General features: G+C 38.3%; 1 protein-coding gene across 1 annotated transcript in view; it reads left to right on the forward strand.

Annotated features, from left to right (window-relative positions):
• The first annotated feature begins 5,420 nt into the window (after positions 1 to 5,420).
• CNGB3 (cyclic nucleotide gated channel subunit beta 3) overlaps positions 5,421 to 21,975 on the forward strand; it is a 183,074-nt gene continuing 166,519 nt past the window's right edge. Inside the window, 2 exon segments of the mRNA NM_001143664.1 lie at positions 5,421 to 5,531; positions 9,464 to 9,545. Of these exon segments, the coding sequence (NP_001137136.1) occupies positions 5,421 to 5,531; positions 9,464 to 9,545 (193 nt within the window).

Consider the following 21,975-nt stretch of genomic DNA (forward strand, 5'->3'; position numbering starts at 1 on the left):
ATTCTTTTTGGGAAAAGCTATAACCATCAGACCCAGCATTTAAAACTGTCCACTCTCTCCTGCATTTTGACACATTTTGATTTCAGATGTACAAGGAGGTTTTGAGTGTTGTGTGCAAAAGTATTTCTCACAAGAGGAAGGCAGTGGGAGGGACTTCCCTGGTGGTCTGGTGGTTAAGAATCTGCCTTGCAATGCAGGGAACATGGATTCCATCCCTGGTCTGGGAAGATCCCACATGCCGCTGAGCAGCTCAGCCCACGAGGTACAACTACTGAGCCCAGGCACCCGGGAGCCCGTGGGCCACAACTAGTGTGTGCATCACAACAAAAGATGTCGCATGACGCACCTAAAACCCAACTCAGCAAAGAAATAAAATATTTGGGGCTTTCCTGGAAATCCAGTGGTTAAGACTCAGCATTTTCACTGCAGAGAGCATGGGTTCAATTCCTGGTTGGGATACTAAGATTACACTTGCTGCAGTTTTTAGTTTTAGTCACTCAATCTTGTCTGGCTGTTTAGTGACACCACGGACTGTATGTAGCCCACCAGTCTCCTCTGTCCATGGGATTTTCCAGACAAGAATACTGGAGAGGCTGCCATGTTCTTCTTCAGGGAATCTTCCAGGATCAGGGATCAAACCCGTAGCCCCTGCACTGGCAGACAGATTACCACTGAGACACTTGGGAAACCCCATGATGTGGCCAATAAAAAAGAGAAAGCAAGGTGATTTGAGGATATCTCCATTTTAAGCTTCCTTACAAAGTTACCCCATCTCTAGCCAGCCATGCCACATAAATCCATAAATTACAGGCTTTTCTGTAATAAGCAACCTCAGTTCAGTTCAGTTCAGTTCAGTTGCTCAGTTGTGTCCAACTCTTTGCAACCCCATGAATCACAGCACACCAGGCCCCCCTGTCCATCACCAACTCCCGGAATTTGGTATTTACCCAAACTCATGTCCATTGAGTCGGTGATGCCATCCAGCCATCTCATTCTCTGTCATCCCCTTCTCCTCGTGCCCCCAATCCCTCCCAGCATCAGGGTCTTTTCAAATGAGTCAACTCTTCACATGAGGTGTCCAAAGTATTGGAGTTTCAGCTTCAGCATCAGTCCTTCCAATGAACACCCAAGACTGATCTCCTAGGCAACCTAGACAGACCAAAAATGTCCTACTAAGTACATTTCCTATACGTAGGGTCTTCCTGGTATCTTTCCACCAGTAAATAACATGGTCAGATTTACAAGGAGGTCTGATGAAGCTGTTTATTCCTCTGAGGGTCCTGGGAAGGGGGAGAATCAGTCACAAATCTGTTGTTAACATTTCCTTGCATGTTTATATCCTAAGTTCAAAAATCTAACTGACCACAGGCATAGAGGATTAACTGAGAAGCTCCTAAAATGACCCCATACATATCTGACAATTTACTCATAATTGTTTCTGAAGCAAAAATGTAATAAAAATGAAAATCTTGCCTTTTAAAACAATGAACATCCATTTTTTGAACAAAAATAAATATTGATAATTTTGTATTTTCAAGACATACAAATCAAATTATATAATTAATAAAGGTGGTTTTTATATGTTTCTTTTTGATGAAATGACTGAATCTAAAATGAAAACTTATAGTTTCTTTTTCAAAAATCAATAAAAGACATGATGTTGATAATATGAAAAACTAAATTAAAATTCTTCCTTAAAAACCTTTCCTGCATATTTTTCCTCTTACAAATACACTTTAAAATGCATAACTATTTTTTTAGTTTTATTGAAGTAGAATTGATTTAAAATGTTGTGTTAATTTCTGCTATATACTAAAGTGATTCAGTTATGCATATTTTTTTTCATATTGTTTTCTTAAAATACATAACTGTTATCTCAAGGAAATCCCCAGGTTCCAGAAATACAAAAGGAAGAAGTATTAGATGTGTTAATTCAGGCTGCCCTGGGTGTAGATAATGTGGAGGGTGGTCTTGGAGCTGAAAAGCTCTGGTTTTAATTGGCAGTGCACAAGAGAAATTCACTAAAAACTCTATTGAAAACAAAGTCAAAGCACCCTTTAAAAAAGTACATTCTTGCTGGACTGAAAAAAAAAATCTGTCCAACAGCATAGACCATCAAGGAAGTTTGTTTGGGCTCTGGGTAAGAAAATAAAGTTCTCCTTAACAATTCTTAGTGTTGAATCTCCCTCACACTGATTTGGGATTCAAATTAACACACAAAAAGAGCAGAATAGGCAGATTTTTTAGTAATGCAGAAATAACCACCAGAAGTAACCGTAACTAACAAGACGGTAAGTCTCGAGAAGAATCAAGCTTAAATGTTTCTCAGTATACAACACAATGAAACGGTAAATATGTCAGGGAAAGGCTGTGTTGTCTAACTTTACTGTGGAAGTCATATTGCAATATGTACATGTATCAAAACATCATATTGTACACCTGAAACTTACATAATGGCATATGTCAATCATAGTTCAATAAAGCTAGGAAATTTTACTTTTTAAAATAAGGCATGTAAGAAATGAATCGCCAGTCTATGTTCGATGCAGGATACAGGATGCTCGGGGCTGGTGCATGGGGATGATCCAAAGAGATGATATGGGGTGGGAGATGGGAGGGGGGTTCATGTTTGGGAACTCATGTACACCCGTGGTGGATTTATGTGGCAAAACCAATACAGTATTGTAAAGTAAATTTAAGTAAAAGTTAAAATTAAAATAAAATAAAATAAGGCATGTTAAGGAATAAGAGTCCACCTATTAATATGCAAGTATTTTGCTTCACAAACTACAGGCCCAGATTTTATTTTATAAAAATAGCTTTTTTTTGCATTTATGTAAAATATTTATTCTCCAGAAAACCAAGTAAGATGTAACTAATCCATCAGTATTTTAATGTTTCTGGTGTCCTTGGAACTTGATGTAGTAAGCACGATCTCAGTTCAAAAGGATTTTCATGTTATGAAAAGAACATTTTCTATTATTTAAATTACTTCAATTCTTTTTTTACAAGAGCAGAACAAAGTTTCACAATTGAAATATTCATTTCATCTTTTTTTTTCTACAAAAATGTTTGATATTTTTTAAAAAGCTAAATGGTTAAAACATAGTATTTTTTAAAAACTGTAATATTTCTTTCATAATTTGTTTAACAGCTAAATGTTAATCTGTCAAACTGTGAAAGAAATATCCAGATATTTTATATAGATGTTTAAACTAGAACATATACAATGAGAGAACACTATTTTTGATGACAAGGGGATACTAGAAGTGATGCAGCAAAGGTTCTGATAGTAATCATCGTTCCAGCTATTTAGGGAGACGGAGAGATGCAGGAAAACATTAGTGAAAGAAATGGCATATTGTGGTGCCAAGTGTTGTTAAGAAATGCATAAATTTAAATTCTGTGAGTGTAATATGTTTAATTAGTTTTGAATTAAAGCAGAGATATAGGGGAAGCCTAGAGCTGTCAGATCATGTCAAGGGCTTTCAGTTAAATTCTATTCAGCAGGGGTTGAGTTTCTACCTTAAATGGAGGCACTCTGGGGGCATAGTGTCCTCCTCCAAGGAGTTTAGGTTTATTGATTCAATTAAAAAATTAATAACTAGTGAAAGATATATTTTTAATAATTTAAGAAACTAATAATCCAACAGAATTATCTATTCTAAAACTAAGAATCACATATATAGTATTCATAATATTTCAGCAATTTGTAAGAAAATAGTAAACTTGTAAGAAATTTTGGAGTAGATTGCTTCTTAGCAATAAATTATATTTCTTCTAAAGTGATATTCATCAAAAATACTGCCTCTGTGTTATGGGCTCAGTAGTATCCCCTCAAAAACTGGTGATGAAGTTCTAATCTCCCATACCTCAAAACGTGACTTTATTTGGAGATAAGAGTCTTTAAAGAGGTCAATTAAAATAAGGTCATTGAAGTAGGCCTTAATCTAATGTAACTGATGTCCTTATGAGAAGACAGAATTTGGACACGAACAGGAAGAAAGGAAAGACGCAGGGAGAAGATGACTGTCTACAGGCCAAGGAGAGAGACTTGCAACAGCCTTCAAAGGAACCACCTTGTTATCTTGATCTCAAGCATCTAGCCTCCAGAACTGTGAGAAAATATATTTATGTTGTTTAAGTCAACCCAGCCTGTGGCACTTTGTTATGGCAGCCCCAGCAAGCTGATACAGTCTCTCTGCTTTATTCTAATATAACCATTATCGTGCATCTGGGATGGATGTTTAGGCTCCTGGGAATGGGGAATACTATCTCACTTTCCATTATATTTTCTAAAAAAAATCATTAATCAAATAATAAAATACCAATTAAAATAATCACAGGAAGAAAAAAAGAGAAAAAGTAGCTACCTCACAGTGCAGCTTGGCTTTCCTGGCGGCTCAGAGGATAAAGCATCCGCCTGCAATACAGGAGACCTGGGTTCGACCCCTGGGTTGGGAAGATCCTCTGGAGAAGGAAATGACAACCCACTCCAGTACTCTTGCCTGGAGAATCCTACGGACAGAGGAGTCTGATAGGCTACAGTCCACGGGGTCGCAAAGAGTCAGACACGACTGAGCGACTCCACTTTCGCTTTCTTTCACTTTCACATTGTGGAACTAGAAATGAGGGCTTTGGGGAAGCCGCTTTATATCATAAGCACTTCGTTTTTGTTCAGTCACTCAGTCATGTCCGACTGTGTGACCCCATGGACTGCAGCACCCCAGGCTTCCCTGTCCTTCGCCATCACCCAGAGCTTGCTCAGACTCATCTCCACTGTGTCAGTGATGCCATCCAATCATCTCGTCCTCTGTCATCCCCTTCTCCTCCTGCCTTCAATGTTTCCCAGCATCAGGATGTTTTCCGGTGAATCAGCTCTTTACATCAGGTGGCCAAAGTATTGGAGCTTCAGCATCAGCCCTTCCAATAAATATTCAGGGTTTGTTTCCTTTAGGATTCACTGGTTTGATCTCCTTGCAGTCCAAGGGACTCTCAAGAGTCTTTAATCATTTGCATGTATTATTTTAATGAAAATTCAATAGATGGAGATAGGTAGGTGGGTAATTACAAAGAAAGAAAGAAAAAATAAACCAATGGGCAATGTGCCCACATTTAAATAACCATTTAAACAATTTAAATCAACAATGAAGTTTTAATTCTCACTTCTAAAGTATTCACAAGGGTATTTTGACTCTCTGAAGTTCATAAACAGAATTTAAATCACCCAAGCAGAAGTAATTTGCTGCTTTTAAGCCAAAGCCCTGACTAGCTAGAGAGTTGCCTCTAGGAATTAACCAGAACAAAATCCTGATTAAACAACTAATTGGCTTGTCTGCTAATGAAAAGAAAATCGAAGCACATTTCTCTACCTCAAGATACAGAGTCGTAAAACAGAAGTTTTCAGAACCACCTCAGAGATGCTTAAATCACTGACAATAAAATTTAACAAGGTGAAGCCTAGCGAAGGAAGCAATGAGAATATACAAGATCCTGATCCAAGCAGTGAGTCGCGGCAAGCCACAGGACAGGTATGTGCCCCATGGCCCTAAATCACTCCTGATTCACATCATTTCCTGGGCGGGAGAGGGATTTTCATAAACACTGGGATATGTGATTTCTCTGAAGTTTTACCTGCTCCCGACTAAGTCATGGACTGTTCGTCTTTGGGGTTTATCCCCATCATTTTATATATACTGCATATATTGGCTTTAAAATGGACTAATGCGTAGAAGACTCTGTTACAGTTTGGAAAAACCAAGTAAGACTTGTTGATTTTCACTTCTGCCATCATCCAAAATGAAATCATTTCTCAAGTATTAAGCATGTTATATGATCTAGTTCCAACAGAGAAGGTCAAACATCCTGGTCTTAGTAAGCTATATTTTAACGGTGGTTTCTCTAGACCAGAAGCTCAATGAGGAGGAGTTTGCACTGAGGACAACTATCAGTATTTGAAGATATTTTTTGTTGTCACGGTTCAAGGGTAGGAAGTTACTGGGATCTAAAGGGGAAAGGCCAGAGATGCTGCTATAAATCCTAGAATGTGCAGGAGAGCCCTTTACAACATAGAATTATCCAGGTTAACACTTTAATATTACAAAAGTGGAGAAACCATGCTCTGGAAAATATATTTTCTTAAGTTTTAAGTCTGTTCACCTTTAAAATAAAGATAATACCTGCTTTGTAGCCTTGGTATACAAACTAGAGACGGTACAGATAAAGCATATAGTAGGGCAATTCTTATTACCATTATTAATCATTTGTATCTTTATGACAGATTTAAGTCCAAATGATAATCATATGATCAATATTCACTTACAGCTATCTATAAAACAATTTTCATGAATTACTCACTAGATTTACCTAAAAATCACAACATAAGATTTTTAAAACAAGAATTATTTTCTCATCTAAGAGAACTGGATGACGGATGTCAAGTACAAACAAGAAGGTACCTCAGGGACTGGCATAGCATGGTCTAATGATTCAGGTTTAAATGAGCCTGGTGCTGCTGCTGCTGCTAAATTGCTTCAGTCGTGTCCAACTCTGTGCAACCCAGAGACAGCAGCCCACCAGGCTCCCCCATCCCTGGGATTCTCCAGGCAAGAACACTGAAGTGGGTTGCCATTTCTAGAGTACATAAAATATCAAGATTACCTAATGTTTGCCCTGGAAAATTTGCCTTCCTTTTCTGATTAACACTGACCGTTTTTGCAGTGGAGAGAATTGGAGAGAATGTGCTTAGCATGGCTTTACGAGAGTGTCCTTGACTTCTTTCTAATTCTTGTGTCAAAATAAATAACTCTTAAATATATAATAATAACTAACTCTTAAATCTCACACTTTAAGAGTTATTTATATGTTTAAAAACTTATAGACTGTCACAAATGTTGAGCTGGGTACTTCCCTTCTGCTAGCCTTGTTGTGTTTCTCTCTGGGAAAGTCACTACAGCGATGTTTGCCAGCTTGCCAACTATCATGATTATTTTCCCACAGAGCACACAAAAAATAGCTAATACATTATTCTCATGGAGAACATAATAGCTAACAGGAATTACTATGTGCCAAACAAAGTGTTATGCCTTTTCAAGCACTATTGTATTGAACACTCACAATACCCACAGGCCCTGTTGTAATTTGCTATTTACCCACAACTGACAAATTGCAGACTGAATTGGAACCCTGTTCTGTCTGATTTTAGTGCCTGAGAGCTAAATCATTTAGGTTATGTTGCTACAGAACAGGAGAAATAGTAGTTGAATCAACTTTTCGAAATGCTTAACCTACAGAGAAAAAAAAGCGGGGGGCGGGGACGCTAGAGACAAGGCAAAAAAACAAAAACAAAAATTCAGGAGTTGTCTTTCCTTCAGTAACATTAATACTGGAGAGCTAGTCAGAGTAGAACCCGGCAGAAGCGTTCTTACACATTCTGTGCCAGTCTGACGGCCATAATTTATGGATGCTCACTCATCAGGAAGTCTGCCAGCATCACATATCTTAAAAGTCATATTAGGGAATTATTTGTGTCTACTCTTTCCAATAATATGTCAGTAAAAGGAAAATAGTTTTTTCTCCAGTTTCAACGGTGCTAAATGTTAAAATTGACACAAAGTTAAACCTCTATTTTCCTCTACAGAATATAACCTTTTAAAATGACATTTAAACAACACGTTTCTGAAATACAAATAGATTATTTGAGTCCTATAAGGAAAGATCTAGGAATGAATAAATCAATTTGCATTGTATTTTAACTGTCATTTAAACAGGTAATTCTCAAACCAAAATATCATAGGTAATTCAGATTTGTAAATAGCCACTAAATCAAAAATTGAAAATTCACACTTGTCCAAACTCTCTCTCATATTCCAGAGTAAGGCATTATTCACATGAATTTATATTTATGTACACATAAAACTATGATGAAAATGTTAATGAATAATATGACGTAAAAGTACTTGGTTGAAGTCAGAAGGCTTTGTCACTATTTCATAATCTATCCAGAGATCTATTTTCTAGGCAGTTAATCAATTCCTTATTCAATAATACAAGAATAATAATAGCTGCCTTGCCTAATACATATGATGTTACAAGGCTGAAATTAAATAATCTAATTCATTTGCTTTCCAGTTTAAAATGTGTCTGACATACAGTGTCTAAAAGTAATGTCAAGATTCATATCAAGGCTTATAAGACTCTCAAGACCCCTTCCTTCTTCATTGACCTCATATCCTCACATTTTTCCCCTTCTGAGCACTTCTGTGGTCTCCCTTCTCCTATACACACCTTAGGCTTTTGCTAAACATCCATCCTCTGGAGCATTTTCCATGCCTTGTCCATCTGGAAAACTAAAATCTCATCTGGATTTGTAAATTCAAGAGTCACTTTCTCTCTAACAGTGTCCATCCTTTCCCTTCCACTACAATAGAACTGACCACTCCACCTTTAGCCCCACTCTAGGATCCACAAACATTTTCTCATCACCTATAACATTTCGAGTCAGTTACATTTGTGTGTGTTTATTCCCCGCGCAAGACTGGGAGCAGCCTTGGAGCCAGTTTTTCTGTGTTTTAACCTTATCTCTTGATTCACTCTGTCCCCATAGAAAAATCTTCAGGTACACACTGGCCACATCCAGCAAGATATACTTACATTTCGAGGAAAGCTTAAGTGTTCAGATAAATGATGAGGTAGAGGCAAATGAAATCATGGAGGGAATAAAGAAGAGAGCTATGAGTAAAGACACCAAAGTGCTTTCTTCTCTCCATCATTTTGCCTTCTGTCACTAAAGACTTAGCTCAGAACCAATGTTCAGGCTACGGGAAGTGAGAACCAGAACCATGAGAAACAAGTGTCAGAGAGCAGCAGCAACCACACTGGCAAAAACAGACTGTGGCCAACAAGCTGCTGACGTTGAAGCTGATTATCCAACAGGAGAGCCAGGAATATTCATCTGAGCGCAAGAACCATCATTTTTAGTATATCATAAACAAATGATAAGTTTTGATGACTGGCTTGATAATGAAATGAAAAACTCTTATATTTACATTCAACTTCATTCTTATGCAAAATCACATGTTCAGTTTAGTTCAGTCGCTCAGTCGTGTCCAACTCTTTGCGACCCCATGGACTGCAGCACGCCAGGCCTCCCTGTCCATCAGTTCCTGGAGTTTACTCAAACTCATGTCCATCAAGTTGGTGATGCCATCCTACCATCTCATCCTCTTCTCCCACCTTCAATCTTTCCCAGCATCAGGGTCTTTTCAAATGAGTCAGTTCTTTCCATCAGGTGCCAGAGTATTGGAGTTTCAGATTTAGCATCAGTCCTTCCAATGAATATTCAGGACTGATTTCCTTTAGGATGAACTGGTTGGATCTTCTTGCAGTCCAAGGGACTCTCAAGAGTCCTCCAACATCACAGTTCAAAATCATATATACAGTCTCTATTTTTTTTTTCTCAAAGGGAGAAAACAAAAATGAAAAGAAATCTCTCAAAACCCAGATGCCACCAGTCTCAGCAGAAGAGTCACAGACCAAAATCCAAGGTAAGACTCAAATTTGTAGGAAAAAAAGTAAAAAATATATTTCCCTGAAATGTATTGTCTGATGAAGCACAATATTCCTTGACTAGATATTACCTAGGGTGATGTTTGAGACAATGTGAAGATATGGGTATTTATAAAAATTATTTCTTCAGTCATTTATTCAATAGATGTCTTCTTTTTCACTTATCACATGCCAGGCACTGGCCTGTGAATTAGAGATACAATGATGAATAATTTGGGTCAAGTTTATGTTAATATAGCATATAGTTTTTCAGATAAGTGTTATGGAAACAATAAAATAGACATGGCTTGTACATGTGTTAAAGTTCTGTGTTCCTCTGCCAACTCTCCTCCAGAAGTCTTATCTATTCCTAAGGCTAACACATTCATTTCTATATTGATGATTCTAATTTCATATCAGACCAATTTCTTTTTTAAGACCCTGTTCAATATTTTCCAAGTAACCACTTGACAAATATACCCGAATGTTCTACTGCCATCTCAAAGAAAACATGACTAAAATTGAATTCCTTATCTTCTCCTTCAAATAAGCTCCCTCTCCTGATTTATTTCTATTCCTGTTTCTATCTTTTTTTTTCTTTTTCAGTCTCCTGGGCTCAAAACCTAATCGATGTTTTATTCCTCTGTCTAGGCTGCCCTACAGAGAAAATTAGCCACCAAATCTTCTTTCATAAGGGCTCTCAAACACACTGCATCCCTTTCCAATCCCAACACCAGTACCATCCTTGTTAGTAACTCATGCCTGCATGACTCCCAGGCCCTAAGTGATCTCTTCTGATTAGAGCTCTATTTCACCCAATCTTTCTCCTTTTTTGTCCAGCCTCAACAGCATTAGCAGATTACTTTTTCAAAATTAATCACTATTTTCATCTCCCATCCCTGCTCGTCTCTTCTAAAGAACTTTGAGTGCCTCAATATTGCCTGCAGGACAAAATCTAAATTACTTCACCTGACTTTGTAGGATCTAATGAAATCTATTCCCAGTCCCTCTTTCTAGCCCTTCTCTCCTATTTCTCCTGAGTAGGAACACAATCACCAGGAAAACACAAAAATGATAGAGGAATCACCAGAACAAAATATGCTATTGTTAAAAAATAACATAATTATTGTTATAAAACTAGGGTAAATGTCTTAGCTTTTCGTATATTAGACAAAGGTCTATCTATGATCATTTTTAATGATTCTCTAGTTTTACTAGAGTAAGTCTTGGGGCTGAGGCACAATTGAGTTTTCACTAGCCAAAATTCCTGTCTATAAAGAGGAAAAATAAGAATATGAAAATTACAAACAAGATTGTAAATAAACAATCACAAGAAAGGTTGTAAGTAAACAAATTACTCCAAAGTAATATCAACACACTCAAAAGCTGAAGAAATGGTCCCATTGCCATTATATCTGACTGCTCTTACTTAAGAGAAAGACAAAGGGTCTATGTGAAGAAAACAACAATTTAACAGAAAAATGTAGAATAATCTTGAATGACTGGAGGAAAATAATACGTTCCCAGTTTGAAAGATAACACTGTGGAAATAAAAATCTATTTTTATAATTAAGTCATATTTCTATTTTTATTATTGTTCTAGTTTTATTGATTTTCTTTATTTATTTATTTTGAAATATAGCTCTAGATTTTTATTGTTCTTATTAGAATGAAGAGAATATTTACTTTTCTCTATAGAAATCAGCTATTTTGTCTGCTATCATTCTTTTGCATTTTCATCTCCTCCAAGATAACAAAAAAAAACAAAACAAAACAGTGTTTCTCAAACAGCCAGCATTTACCATTAACTTACCTAAGAAGAAAGGAAAAAAAAAAAAAGTGAATGTTCGGCAATGTTTTTCAACATGAATGTAGTTTAATATCACCTCCTAACTCATTGCTAAAGCTAGGTTCTTCAATTGTTAGATTATTTGATTTAAAATATTTACTATGATGTGTCATTGAAAGGAAAACATTTAATAAGCATAAGACTCTATTTCTGATAAAAGTTCACATATATAAATTTCCACAGATAGTAAGACTCCTATACCAAGAGGATATAATTTAAAAAAAAAAAATGTGTTCTTGACATTTTTTTCCCTCCCATTTTTTGTTTTGCGGAAAGTTTTCACTTTCATCTCAGGTTCAGAGTTAACAAAATAAGCCACTCATCTACAAATAAATAATGCAAACATTTGTTAGAGAATTATCTAGCTTATTTTAAAAGGAGAAACAGAAAGCAGAAGATACATCACCAAACTGGGTTTTGACCAACAGTCAGCACTGGGAAGTCCCGAATCCCAGCATCTGGACTCCCAGCTGGGAAAGGGTCCCAGGCAGCGAGGCTGCACCCTGGGTGGGACTTCAAAGACTGCAGTTCGGGGTTCCCGCTTATGATTCCAGGACGGACACTGATTTCAGCATCCATCTGTGACCAGTTTGAATCTCTGGATTCACGTTAGTTTTAGCGTGTAACACTTGGACTGTTGCTAAGGCTGGGACCTGGTTGCCCTGGCCCCCTCCGGGTCTCAACAATCTCAAGACTCCACCACCCCCCGCCCCCATCTTATCTAAGGCGCTGCAGGTCTTGCACTCCCAGCAAACAGTCACTCCCAGTCTGGGCAGTGTCCAGGCAGGTTAGAAGCAAGGTCAGAGGCCCACTCGGCTTTGTCTCTGAAGCCTAAACAAGACTATTTATTTAATTTCCCTAACACCTTAATGAAAACAAAACTTCAACCGAAAGACACCTCTCTCAATCTTGCCTCATTCCCACATCCTCCTTCAGAGTAAGACTGCTTGAAATAGTTATATATACTTGTAGTCTCGGATTCCTGTGGTCCCTTTCTTTTTTATTGAAATATAGTTGCTGTAATGTTCTCTTAATTACTGCTGTACAACAGTGACCCAGTTACACATACTCAGTTATACATACATTCTTTTCCATATTATTTTCCATTATGGTTTATTATAGGATATTGAATATCATTCCCTGCACTATACAGCTGGACCTTTCTCTTTCTTTTTTTTTTTAATTTTTTTTTTTTTAATTTGACTGCACCTGGTCTATCTGCAGCACGTGGGAACTACTTCCCTGACCAGAGATCAAACCGAGGCCCCCTGCTTTGGGAACACGGAGTCTTAGCCACTGGATGGCCAGGGAAGTCCCTGCACATCCTTTCTACAAAGCCACCCTACGGCTGGGCCTTACTGCTTGTCCATTCCACATAGACTAGTCTGCATCTGCTGATCCCAGGCTCTCACCAGCCCTCTCCCACTCTCTCCCCCTTGGCAAGCACCAGCCTATTCTCTGTGTCCCTGATTCAGTTTGTTTCATAGATAGGTTTATTTGTGCAGTAATTTAGATTCCACATATCAGTTCAGTTCAGTTCAGTTCAGTTCAGTCGCTCAGTCATGTCCGACTCTTTGTGACCCCATGGACTGCAGCACGCCAGGCCTCCCTGTCCATCACCAACTCCAGGAGTTCACTCAGACTCACGTCCATCGAGTCAGTGATACCATTCAGCCATCTCATCCTCGGTCGTCCCCTTCTCTTCCTGCCCCCAATCCCTCCCAGCACCAAAGTCTTCTCCAATGAGTCAACTCTTCGCATGAGGTGGCCAAAGTACTGGAGCTTCAGCTTTAGCATCATTCCTTCCAAAGAAATCCCAGGGCTGATCTCCTTCAGAATGGACTGGTTAGATCTCCTTGCAGTCCAAGGGACTCTCAAGCTGTACTGATTCACAAGTTTCTCTGGCCTGCTTGAATCCTTGTGGTGTAGATTCTTGTCTGGGCCCTCATTCCCTTGTGGCCTGCCTATTTTGCAAGTTTCAGAGTTCCTCTACGTTACTTAAGAGGTAAGACTTCCAATGACTATTCTCCTTACTTTGGAACTCTTACACTGTACTGCTCCTTGAATTGAACTGAAAAAAGAAAATTATTTGTCAGAGTTTCAGCTTTAGCATCATTCCTTCCAAAGAAATCTCAGGGTTGATCTCTTTCAGAATGGACTGGTTGTAAGCGATACCATATGGGGTTTGTCTTTCTCTTTCTCACTTATCTCACTTAGTATGATAATCTGTAGTTGCATCTAGTTCAGTTCAGTTCAGTCGCTCAGTCCTGTCCGACTCTGCAACCCCATGGACTGTAGCACGCCAGGCCTCCCTGTCCATCACCAACTCCCAGAGCTGCATCCATGTCACTTCCAACGGTGTCTTTCATTTTCATGGCTGCATAGTATTTCATTGCATATATGTATCACATCTGCTTTACACATTCATCTGCCAGTAGACATTTAGGATTTTTCCATATCTTGGCTATTGTGAATAATGCTGCTATGAACATGGAGGTGCGTGTATCTTTTTGAATTATAGTTATGTCTGGATATATGCCCAGGAGAGGGATTGCTGAATCATTTGTTAATTCTATTTTTAGCTTTCTGAGTAACCTCCATTCTGTTTTCCACAGTGGCTACACCAACTTACATCCCCACCCACAATGTAGGAGGGCTCCCCTTTCTCCACACCCACTCCATCTCTTGACATCTTCTTAGCAACGATTTAAGAACATTATTTAATCTTCAATTTTTTTCAAAAGGAATAGAAGGTTTTTCTGTAGATCATATAAGAATTTTCACTGCATACAATGAACTGTGGTTAACAAAGGGAGATATTGAGGAAGAAACACCCTACAGGAGAAATCAAATCTACATAAGCCAAAGAAAGAAAAAACCCACAAAACTGTCAGCATGACTCAATTAATTCAAGATGATTCAACTATAATCCTGTTTTATTATCACCTTTTTTAGTTTTCATTGAAGTATACTTGATATACAATGTTGTGTTAGTTTCTGGTTTGCAGAACAGTGATTCAGTTATACATAGATTGTACATATATACATATATACACACACATATATATACATATATATATACACACATATATATACATACATATATATATACACATACATATATATCGGAGAAGGTAATGGCACCCCACTCCAGTACTCTTGCCTGGAAAATCCCAGGGACGGAGGAGCCTGGTAGGCTGCAGTCCATGGGGTCGCTGAGTCGGACACGACTGAGCGACTTCACTTTCACTTCTCACTTTCATGCATTGGAGAAGGAAATGGCAACCCACTCCAGCGTTCTTGCCTGGAGAATCCCAGGGACGGGAGGGCCTGGTGGGCTGCGTCTATGGGGTTGCAGAGTCGGACACGACTGACGTGACTTAGCAGCAGCATACATATATATATATATATATATATACACACACACACATATACACACATATATATACACATATATACATACACATTTTTTCATATTCTTTTCCATTATGATTTATCACAGAATATTGAAGATAGTTCCCTATTCTATACTGTAGGACTTTGTTTGTTACCTACTTTATGTATTGTACCTTGTATCTACTAATCCCAAACTCCTGATTTATCCCTCCTCCACCTCCTTACCCCTCTCATAAACTTGAGTTTGTTTTCCATGTCTATTTCTGTTTGGACCTGGAGAAGGGAAAGGCTACCACTCCAGTATTCTGGCCTGGAGAATTGCATGAACTATATAGTCTATGGGATCGCACAGAGTCAGACATGACTGAGAGACTTTCACTTTCACTGGCTATCTGTATGTCTTCTTTGAAGATATGTTTATTTAGGCCTTCTGTCTATTTTTTGTCTGGGTTGCTCGTTTTTTCTTATGAGTTCTATGAGTTATTTGTATATTTCAGAAATTAAGTCCTTGTCAGTCACATCATTTGCAAGTATTTTCTCCTGGTCTGTGGGTTATCTTTTCATTTTTTATGGTTTCCTTTGCTATGGAAAGGTTTATAAATTTGATTTAGTCTCATTTGTTTCTTTTTGCTTTTATTTCTATTTCCTTGGGAGCCCTAAGAAAACACTGGCATGATTTATGTCAGAGAATGTTTTGCCTAGGTTCTCTTCTAGGAGTTTTATATTGTCATGCTGTTATGTTTGAGTCTTTAAGCCACTTTGAGTTTAGTTTTGAGTATGATGTGAAGAGGTATTCTGACTTCATTGATTTACACACAGCTGTCCAACTTTCCCAGCACCACTTGCTAAAGAGACTGTCTTTTTTCATTGTACATTCTTGCCTCCTTTGTGGAAGGATTAATTGACCATAGGTATGTGGGTTTATTTCTGGTCTCTCTCCTGTTCTGTTGATCTGCATGACTGTTTTTCTGCCAATATCATGCTATTTTGATTGCTGTAGTTTTGTAATATTGTCTAAAACCTGGGAGAGTTATGCCTCTTGGTTTTCTTTTTTCCTCCTGATTGCTTTGGTAATTCTGCCTCTCTTATATTTATATGATTCCGTATAAATTTTAGGATTATTCATTCCAGTTCTGTGAAAAATTCATGAGTAATTTGATAGGAATCACATTAAATTTATAGATTGCTTTGGGTAGCATGACCACTTTAATAACGTTAATTCTTCAAATCAAACAGTATGAGATATCTTTCCATTTCTTTAAATCACTCTGTTTCCTTTATCAATGTTTTATAGTTTTCAGCATATAAGTTTTTCACCTCCTTGGTCAGGTGCATTTCTAAGTACTTTGTTTTTTGATGAGATCTTAATAGTATGAGTTATTTTATAATAGCAATGGTCTCAAATCTGTGGTTCTCACATAAAAATATAAACTTAATGGCATGAAACCAAGGATCACATCTTCAGGATTATAAGTTTACTCTTTTTATATTTTATTCAAAGTGTATTTGTAAGCTTAATTTTCATGATTGGTAATAAAAACTCTTTGTGGAAGCTTCATTTAACAGAGGAGCTATTTGAGTAGGAAGGAGAAAAGCAGCATCATTTAAATTTGTAAACTAAGCATGTCTTCAACATTTTTAATAGGAATAACAGATACTTTGTTTTGAAAAAGTAAAAGCAAAATTATTACTGCTTAAAGATAGCATCTTACACATGGTTGGTATTTTTGTGTTCTTCACTTCGAAACATGCAGGTGCAATGCCATAATATCTGCAGATGTTGATTTCTGATTATAGAACTCTTATCTTCTGCCGAGCATGGTTTAATTTATATCTGCCATGGAAATGAAGAATGCAATATATTTTGGATTCAAATAAAGATAACTTACTAAAGTCCTCTTTTGATTACAATCATCTTTCTTCGGATTGCACTTCATTTATGTTACATTAAATGCTTCTTTAAATAAATGTTTTGGTACCAGGAGGGAATATGTAAATAACTTACCTAGTGATTCCTGATGCTGTAGAGTGACTCTGTTGTGTGGAAGTGGATCAAAATTAGGTGCCCATTGCCAGCATGATGTGGTAGGTTGAATAACGCCCCCCTCAAAGATGTCCACACCCCAACCCCCAAAACCTATGAATTTCTTACCTTACATGGAAAAAAATTGCTAATGTGATTACATTAAGGATCTTGAGAATCAGAATATTAGTCTGGGTTATCCGGGGGACGTCAGTATGGTCAAAGGGTCTTTACAAGTAGAAAGCAAGAGGGCCAGAGGCTGAAGAAGGGGCTGGGATGAGGAAAGCAGAGGTTGCATTGATGTATTCTGAACATGGGGGAAGGGACCCTGAGCCAAGGTATACAGGCAGCCTCTACAAGCTGGGAAAGATGAGGAAGCAGATTCTCTCCTAAAACCTCCAGAAAGAACACAGTCTGTCCTAAAATTTCTGACTTACAAAATTTCTGTTGTTTTAAGCCGCTATATTTGTGATAATTTGCTATAGCAATAGAAAACTGACGAATATGGCTTCAAAACACTCCATACTTTTAAAGGTCACAATTAAAAAGATTTTTTTCTGTCCAGACAATCATGCAATCAGTACTAAAGGCAGCGTTTTCTACTAGAAAGGGCATTGATTTTAGAGTTTGACACTCCTGAATTCAAATTATAATTCCACTACTTACTAGTTTTTCTGTGACCTTAGTCAAGATATTAAATATCTGACTCAGAGCTTGCTCATATATGAAATAAGGATAATACTGTCACGACTAGGTTGTGGGTATGAATTTAAGTAATATAGGTAAAGCATTGAGCATTGAGGTTTGTAAATTCCAGTGCTGACAGAAGTCAGGGCATGTGAGGATTGCACATGCCTGATCCAAAGAGCCCCGAGGCCATGCGGCTCCTACCAGCTGCTGCCACTTGGGGATATGGGTCACATGCTTCCAGACATTCCATCTCCAGTCTAGAGAGACTGCAAAGACAAATCTTAGCTTGAAGTGTCCCAGTTTTCAAACGTTGACTTTGTAAATGTTCACAGATTCCCCTTTTTTAAATCACTGAAGGAAAAACTGAATTCTTGTCAAATGTAACCCATATTACCATCCCGTGGACTCTAACCCACCACGTGTAGGTTCTCCATGTTGCTCAAACCTGTGGCCATTGACAGCCCTCAACAAGATGCTTTTAGTTCTCCTCTTAGCCTTCCCTTCCTCTCCACTCGTGCCTTTCAGCCCAGACTTTGTGCTGTGAACAGACTACAGCTGTGGGATCCCCCCAAACCCTCTGGGCCAAACAGCTCTCCACAAGCAAGATCCCCGTGCTCCAGGTCCAGCACAGTGCAGGTCTGCAGAGCATCCCAGGCCTCGCCAGCTCCCTCCATCTATCCAAACTGACATAGCCTGCATCTCAGCTGATTCTTAACAGTTTGAACAGAGATCCAGAGAGACAAAAACAGTTCTAGAGCTTAAACTACTCTAAAAAATAAAATGTTAATTTTTAAAAATATAAACCAAATAAAGAGGGACAATCCTAGCTTACTTAAACAAGAGACCCTTCTTTGGGCTTCCTGGGTGGCTCAGACAGAAATGAATCTACCTGCAATGCAGGAGCCCTGGGTTCGATACCTGGATCCAGAAGATCCACTGGAGAAAAGAATGGTTATCCTCGCCAATATTCTTGCCTGGAGAATTCCATGGACAGGGGAGCCTGCCACGGGGTTGCAAAGAGTCAGACACCACTGAGCAACTACACCACTCTTTAGTCCTTGGCAGTAACAATTAACTTGTACAATTTAACTTGCCTTATGTGGGATAGAAAAATAGACAGACTATCTACTGAAATCTAATTTATAAATATCAGTAAATTCCCCATGTAAGAGCAAACGGCTTGACTGGCATCCAGAAGAGGAACCACTATGGTTAATTTTAGCATTATAGCCCATTCTCTGTGACTGTCAGTCCTATTCACCAGCTAAAGGCAAGGTGGGAATATAGAAGCTACAACAACAACAAATGAATGAAATTTTTATCAAAATTGCTCCAAGCATGTTTCTCTGCTTCATCTGAAAAGAAATAGTCTTACATAGTATATAACTAGAATTATAGAGCTCACTAAGGAATATTCTTTCAAAAATGATACCTAAGGTAGCGATGGACAAAAGAAACGAGAAATGAATAAACTTGGCATGTGAAATTTCTGAAAATGTAGTCTAGAAAAACAAAACAAAACAAAACAAAACGGTGTCTTTTATGGTTTGAAACGAGGAAGAAAAGTCCCAACCATGCTGGGTTGGCAAGGGACAGAGGCGTAATCAGGGCACCCTGGGTGGCAGGGGCTCACTGTAAGAAAACGTGTGGATAACTGGAACTGAAAAAGCGCTCTGGGGACAGAAGCTGTCTCAGGGGCTAATTGCCTTCCCTGCCTCTTGTTCACGGTCAACATGGCTTCAGTGCTCGAGATGGCTGTGTTCCTGTCTGCGTAGCTCCTCTGGACTGCTCTCCCACCATCTATTCATTTCCTGGTCCGTAGTCCAGAGAGAGTGGCCTGCCTGACTCAGATAACAGCCATTGTTCTCAGCGCGCAGCCTCCATTACAGCGTGGCGGTCAGCCGGCAGCTGCGGACCGCCACCTTCTCTCGCGCGCAGAGCCCTGGGCGCCCTCAGGAACCGTTCCCGCATGTGACGTAGCGGAAGTGGGGGGCTGTGTTGCCTAAAAGGAGAAGTTAGGCAGAAAAATCATACTCTGTTTCAAATATCAAACAGAAGAGCAGACTGGGATCAAATACCTCAGTTTCCATCTTTTTTTTTTTTTTTTTTAACTAAAAACCTGAGACTGTAACCAATGTGAGTTAGATGGGTGTTTTTCCTCCTTTATTATTTTTTGGACAAAATGCCATTTTTTGTAGCTTGAATGATTTAAATATATTTGCATAATTCAGTTACAGCGAACTGTTTTTAGGCTTCTTTCTACTAAAAAAAATATAGGAAATCGCATTCTGCTTTCCAAATCCCTGGAATCCTTTCTAGTAAAAAAAAAAGCTCCTGTATACCCCGCACACATTAATGCTGTGCAGGCACGAAGGAGTTAACATAGTTTTTTTAAAGATAATTTTAATTTATTGTAGTCTGGCCGGTGGAACACTTTGTATTTATATTGCATTTTTCTCAAATGCAGTTTTTATCTAATCCTCACAGAAATCCCCATGACAAAAGTATTTCTCATTTTATGGATGAGGAAACTATTATAGAAAAGTGACTTATCTAGAGTCACCCAGAGAATTAGTGATGTAAGGATTAGAGCTCTCTATTTGGTACCTAGCACCAGTAAATCACCACTTTCCTTAATACCTACACATAAAATGTATTTTCTAGATGAATTATTCCCAACAAAATGTTCTGGAAATCAAGCATGACGTTGAGAAAGTACCAGAGCTGATTCTGATACAGTACCAAAGCTACCTTATACGGATCTGTATTCTTTTTTGTTTGGTATTATTCCTTTTTTTACTTATGGAGATGCATGTTAAAGCAAAATCTGCCTAAATGTAAAAATCCCTTCAGGACTTTTTAGCATGTTATGGCTGCCTGGAGGAACTCCAACCTCTGACCAGATTCAAGGACCTCATCTGACACTCTTGGCACAAGCTTCTGCCTGCGCACCTCCAGCAATGGGGCCGTCACCGCCTCCCAAAAATGTGTGTGTTTCACTGTTAGACAAGTTTAAGAATGCTTGAGGTTTGTTTGTGTGTTTTATAAATTCCATGGATAGATTCCTCCTGTGCCTTCTGGACTGTGTGAAATAATTTTATTTTCTTGTCTATTTAATTGCCCTTCAAAGAATTGGAAATAATGGCTAGGTTGCTAGTTAATCTTCAGTACCTTAGCCAAAGAACTTAAGTTCCTCAACCATACCTCTAATAAGAAGGTTTCCAGAACTCTCACCTACTCTGATTCCTTCTCCCTTAGATTTTGAAAAATTGCATGAGCACTTAATATAAAGTACTCCCTTTTTCTATTCTGTGACATTTTAGGGCACTCCATCAGATTCCATTGTATATGCCTTGCTATAATGTTTGTCCGCTTCCTCCATGTCATTTGACAATCTGCAAAGATGTAATGAAATTTCAAGTGTGATCAAAGTGCTATGTTATAATTAAAATTATTCTAAGGACACTTATAGTCTAGCAACTATAAAATTAATCACAAGCTGAGTCATAAAATAATCTTGGGTGCCCATTAATCATATGCTTCATAAACTGTGTTATTCACTTTTTAATGCCAAATGTTCGTTCATTATGGGGAAAATAACAGTATCATTCATGCATCTAATCAGAGTACTCAGATTTAGCCTTTATTAATTCATCCAGCAACTAGCACTCAGGTATTGTTGGTGTCTAATAAAAAGAACAGAAGCAGAAGATATTAAGAGGTGGCAACAATACACAGAAGAATTTTACAAAAAATATCTTCATGACCCAGAAACCCACTGAAGATGTGATCACTCACCTAGAACCAGACACCCTGGAATGGGAAATCAAGTGGGTCTTAGGAAGCATCACTATGAACAAAGTTAATGGAGGTGATGGAATTCCAATTGAGCTATTTCAAATCCTAAAAGAGATGCTGTGAAAGTGCTGCACTCAGTATGCCAGCAAATTTGGAAAACTCGGCAGTGGTCACAGGACTGGAAAAAGTCAGTTTTCATTCCAGTCCCAAAGAAGGGCAATGCCAAAGAATGTTCAAAATACTGCACAATTGTACTCATCTCACATTCTAGCAGCGTAATGTTCAAAATTCTCCAAGCCAGGCCTCAACAGTACATGAAACAAGAACTTCCAGATGTTTAAGCTGGATTTAGAAAAGCCAGAGGAGCCAGAGATCAAATTGCCAATGTCTGTTAGATCATCAAAAAAGCAAGAGAATTCCAGAAAGACATCTACTTCTGCTTTATTGATTACACCAAAGCCTTTGACTATGTGGATCACCACGAACTCTGGAAAATTCTCAAAGAGATGGGAATACCAGACCACATGACCTGCCCCCTGAGAAATCTGTATGCAGATCAAGAAGCAACAGTAGAACCAGACATGAAACAACAGACTGGTTCCAAATTTGGAAAGGAGTATGTCAAGGTTGTATGTTGTCACCCTGCTTATTTAACTTGTATGCAGAGTACATC

This window comes from Ovis aries, chromosome 9, assembly GCF_016772045.2.
Source record: "Ovis aries strain OAR_USU_Benz2616 breed Rambouillet chromosome 9, ARS-UI_Ramb_v3.0, whole genome shotgun sequence".
NCBI classification, from domain to species: domain Eukaryota; kingdom Metazoa; phylum Chordata; class Mammalia; order Artiodactyla; family Bovidae; genus Ovis; species Ovis aries.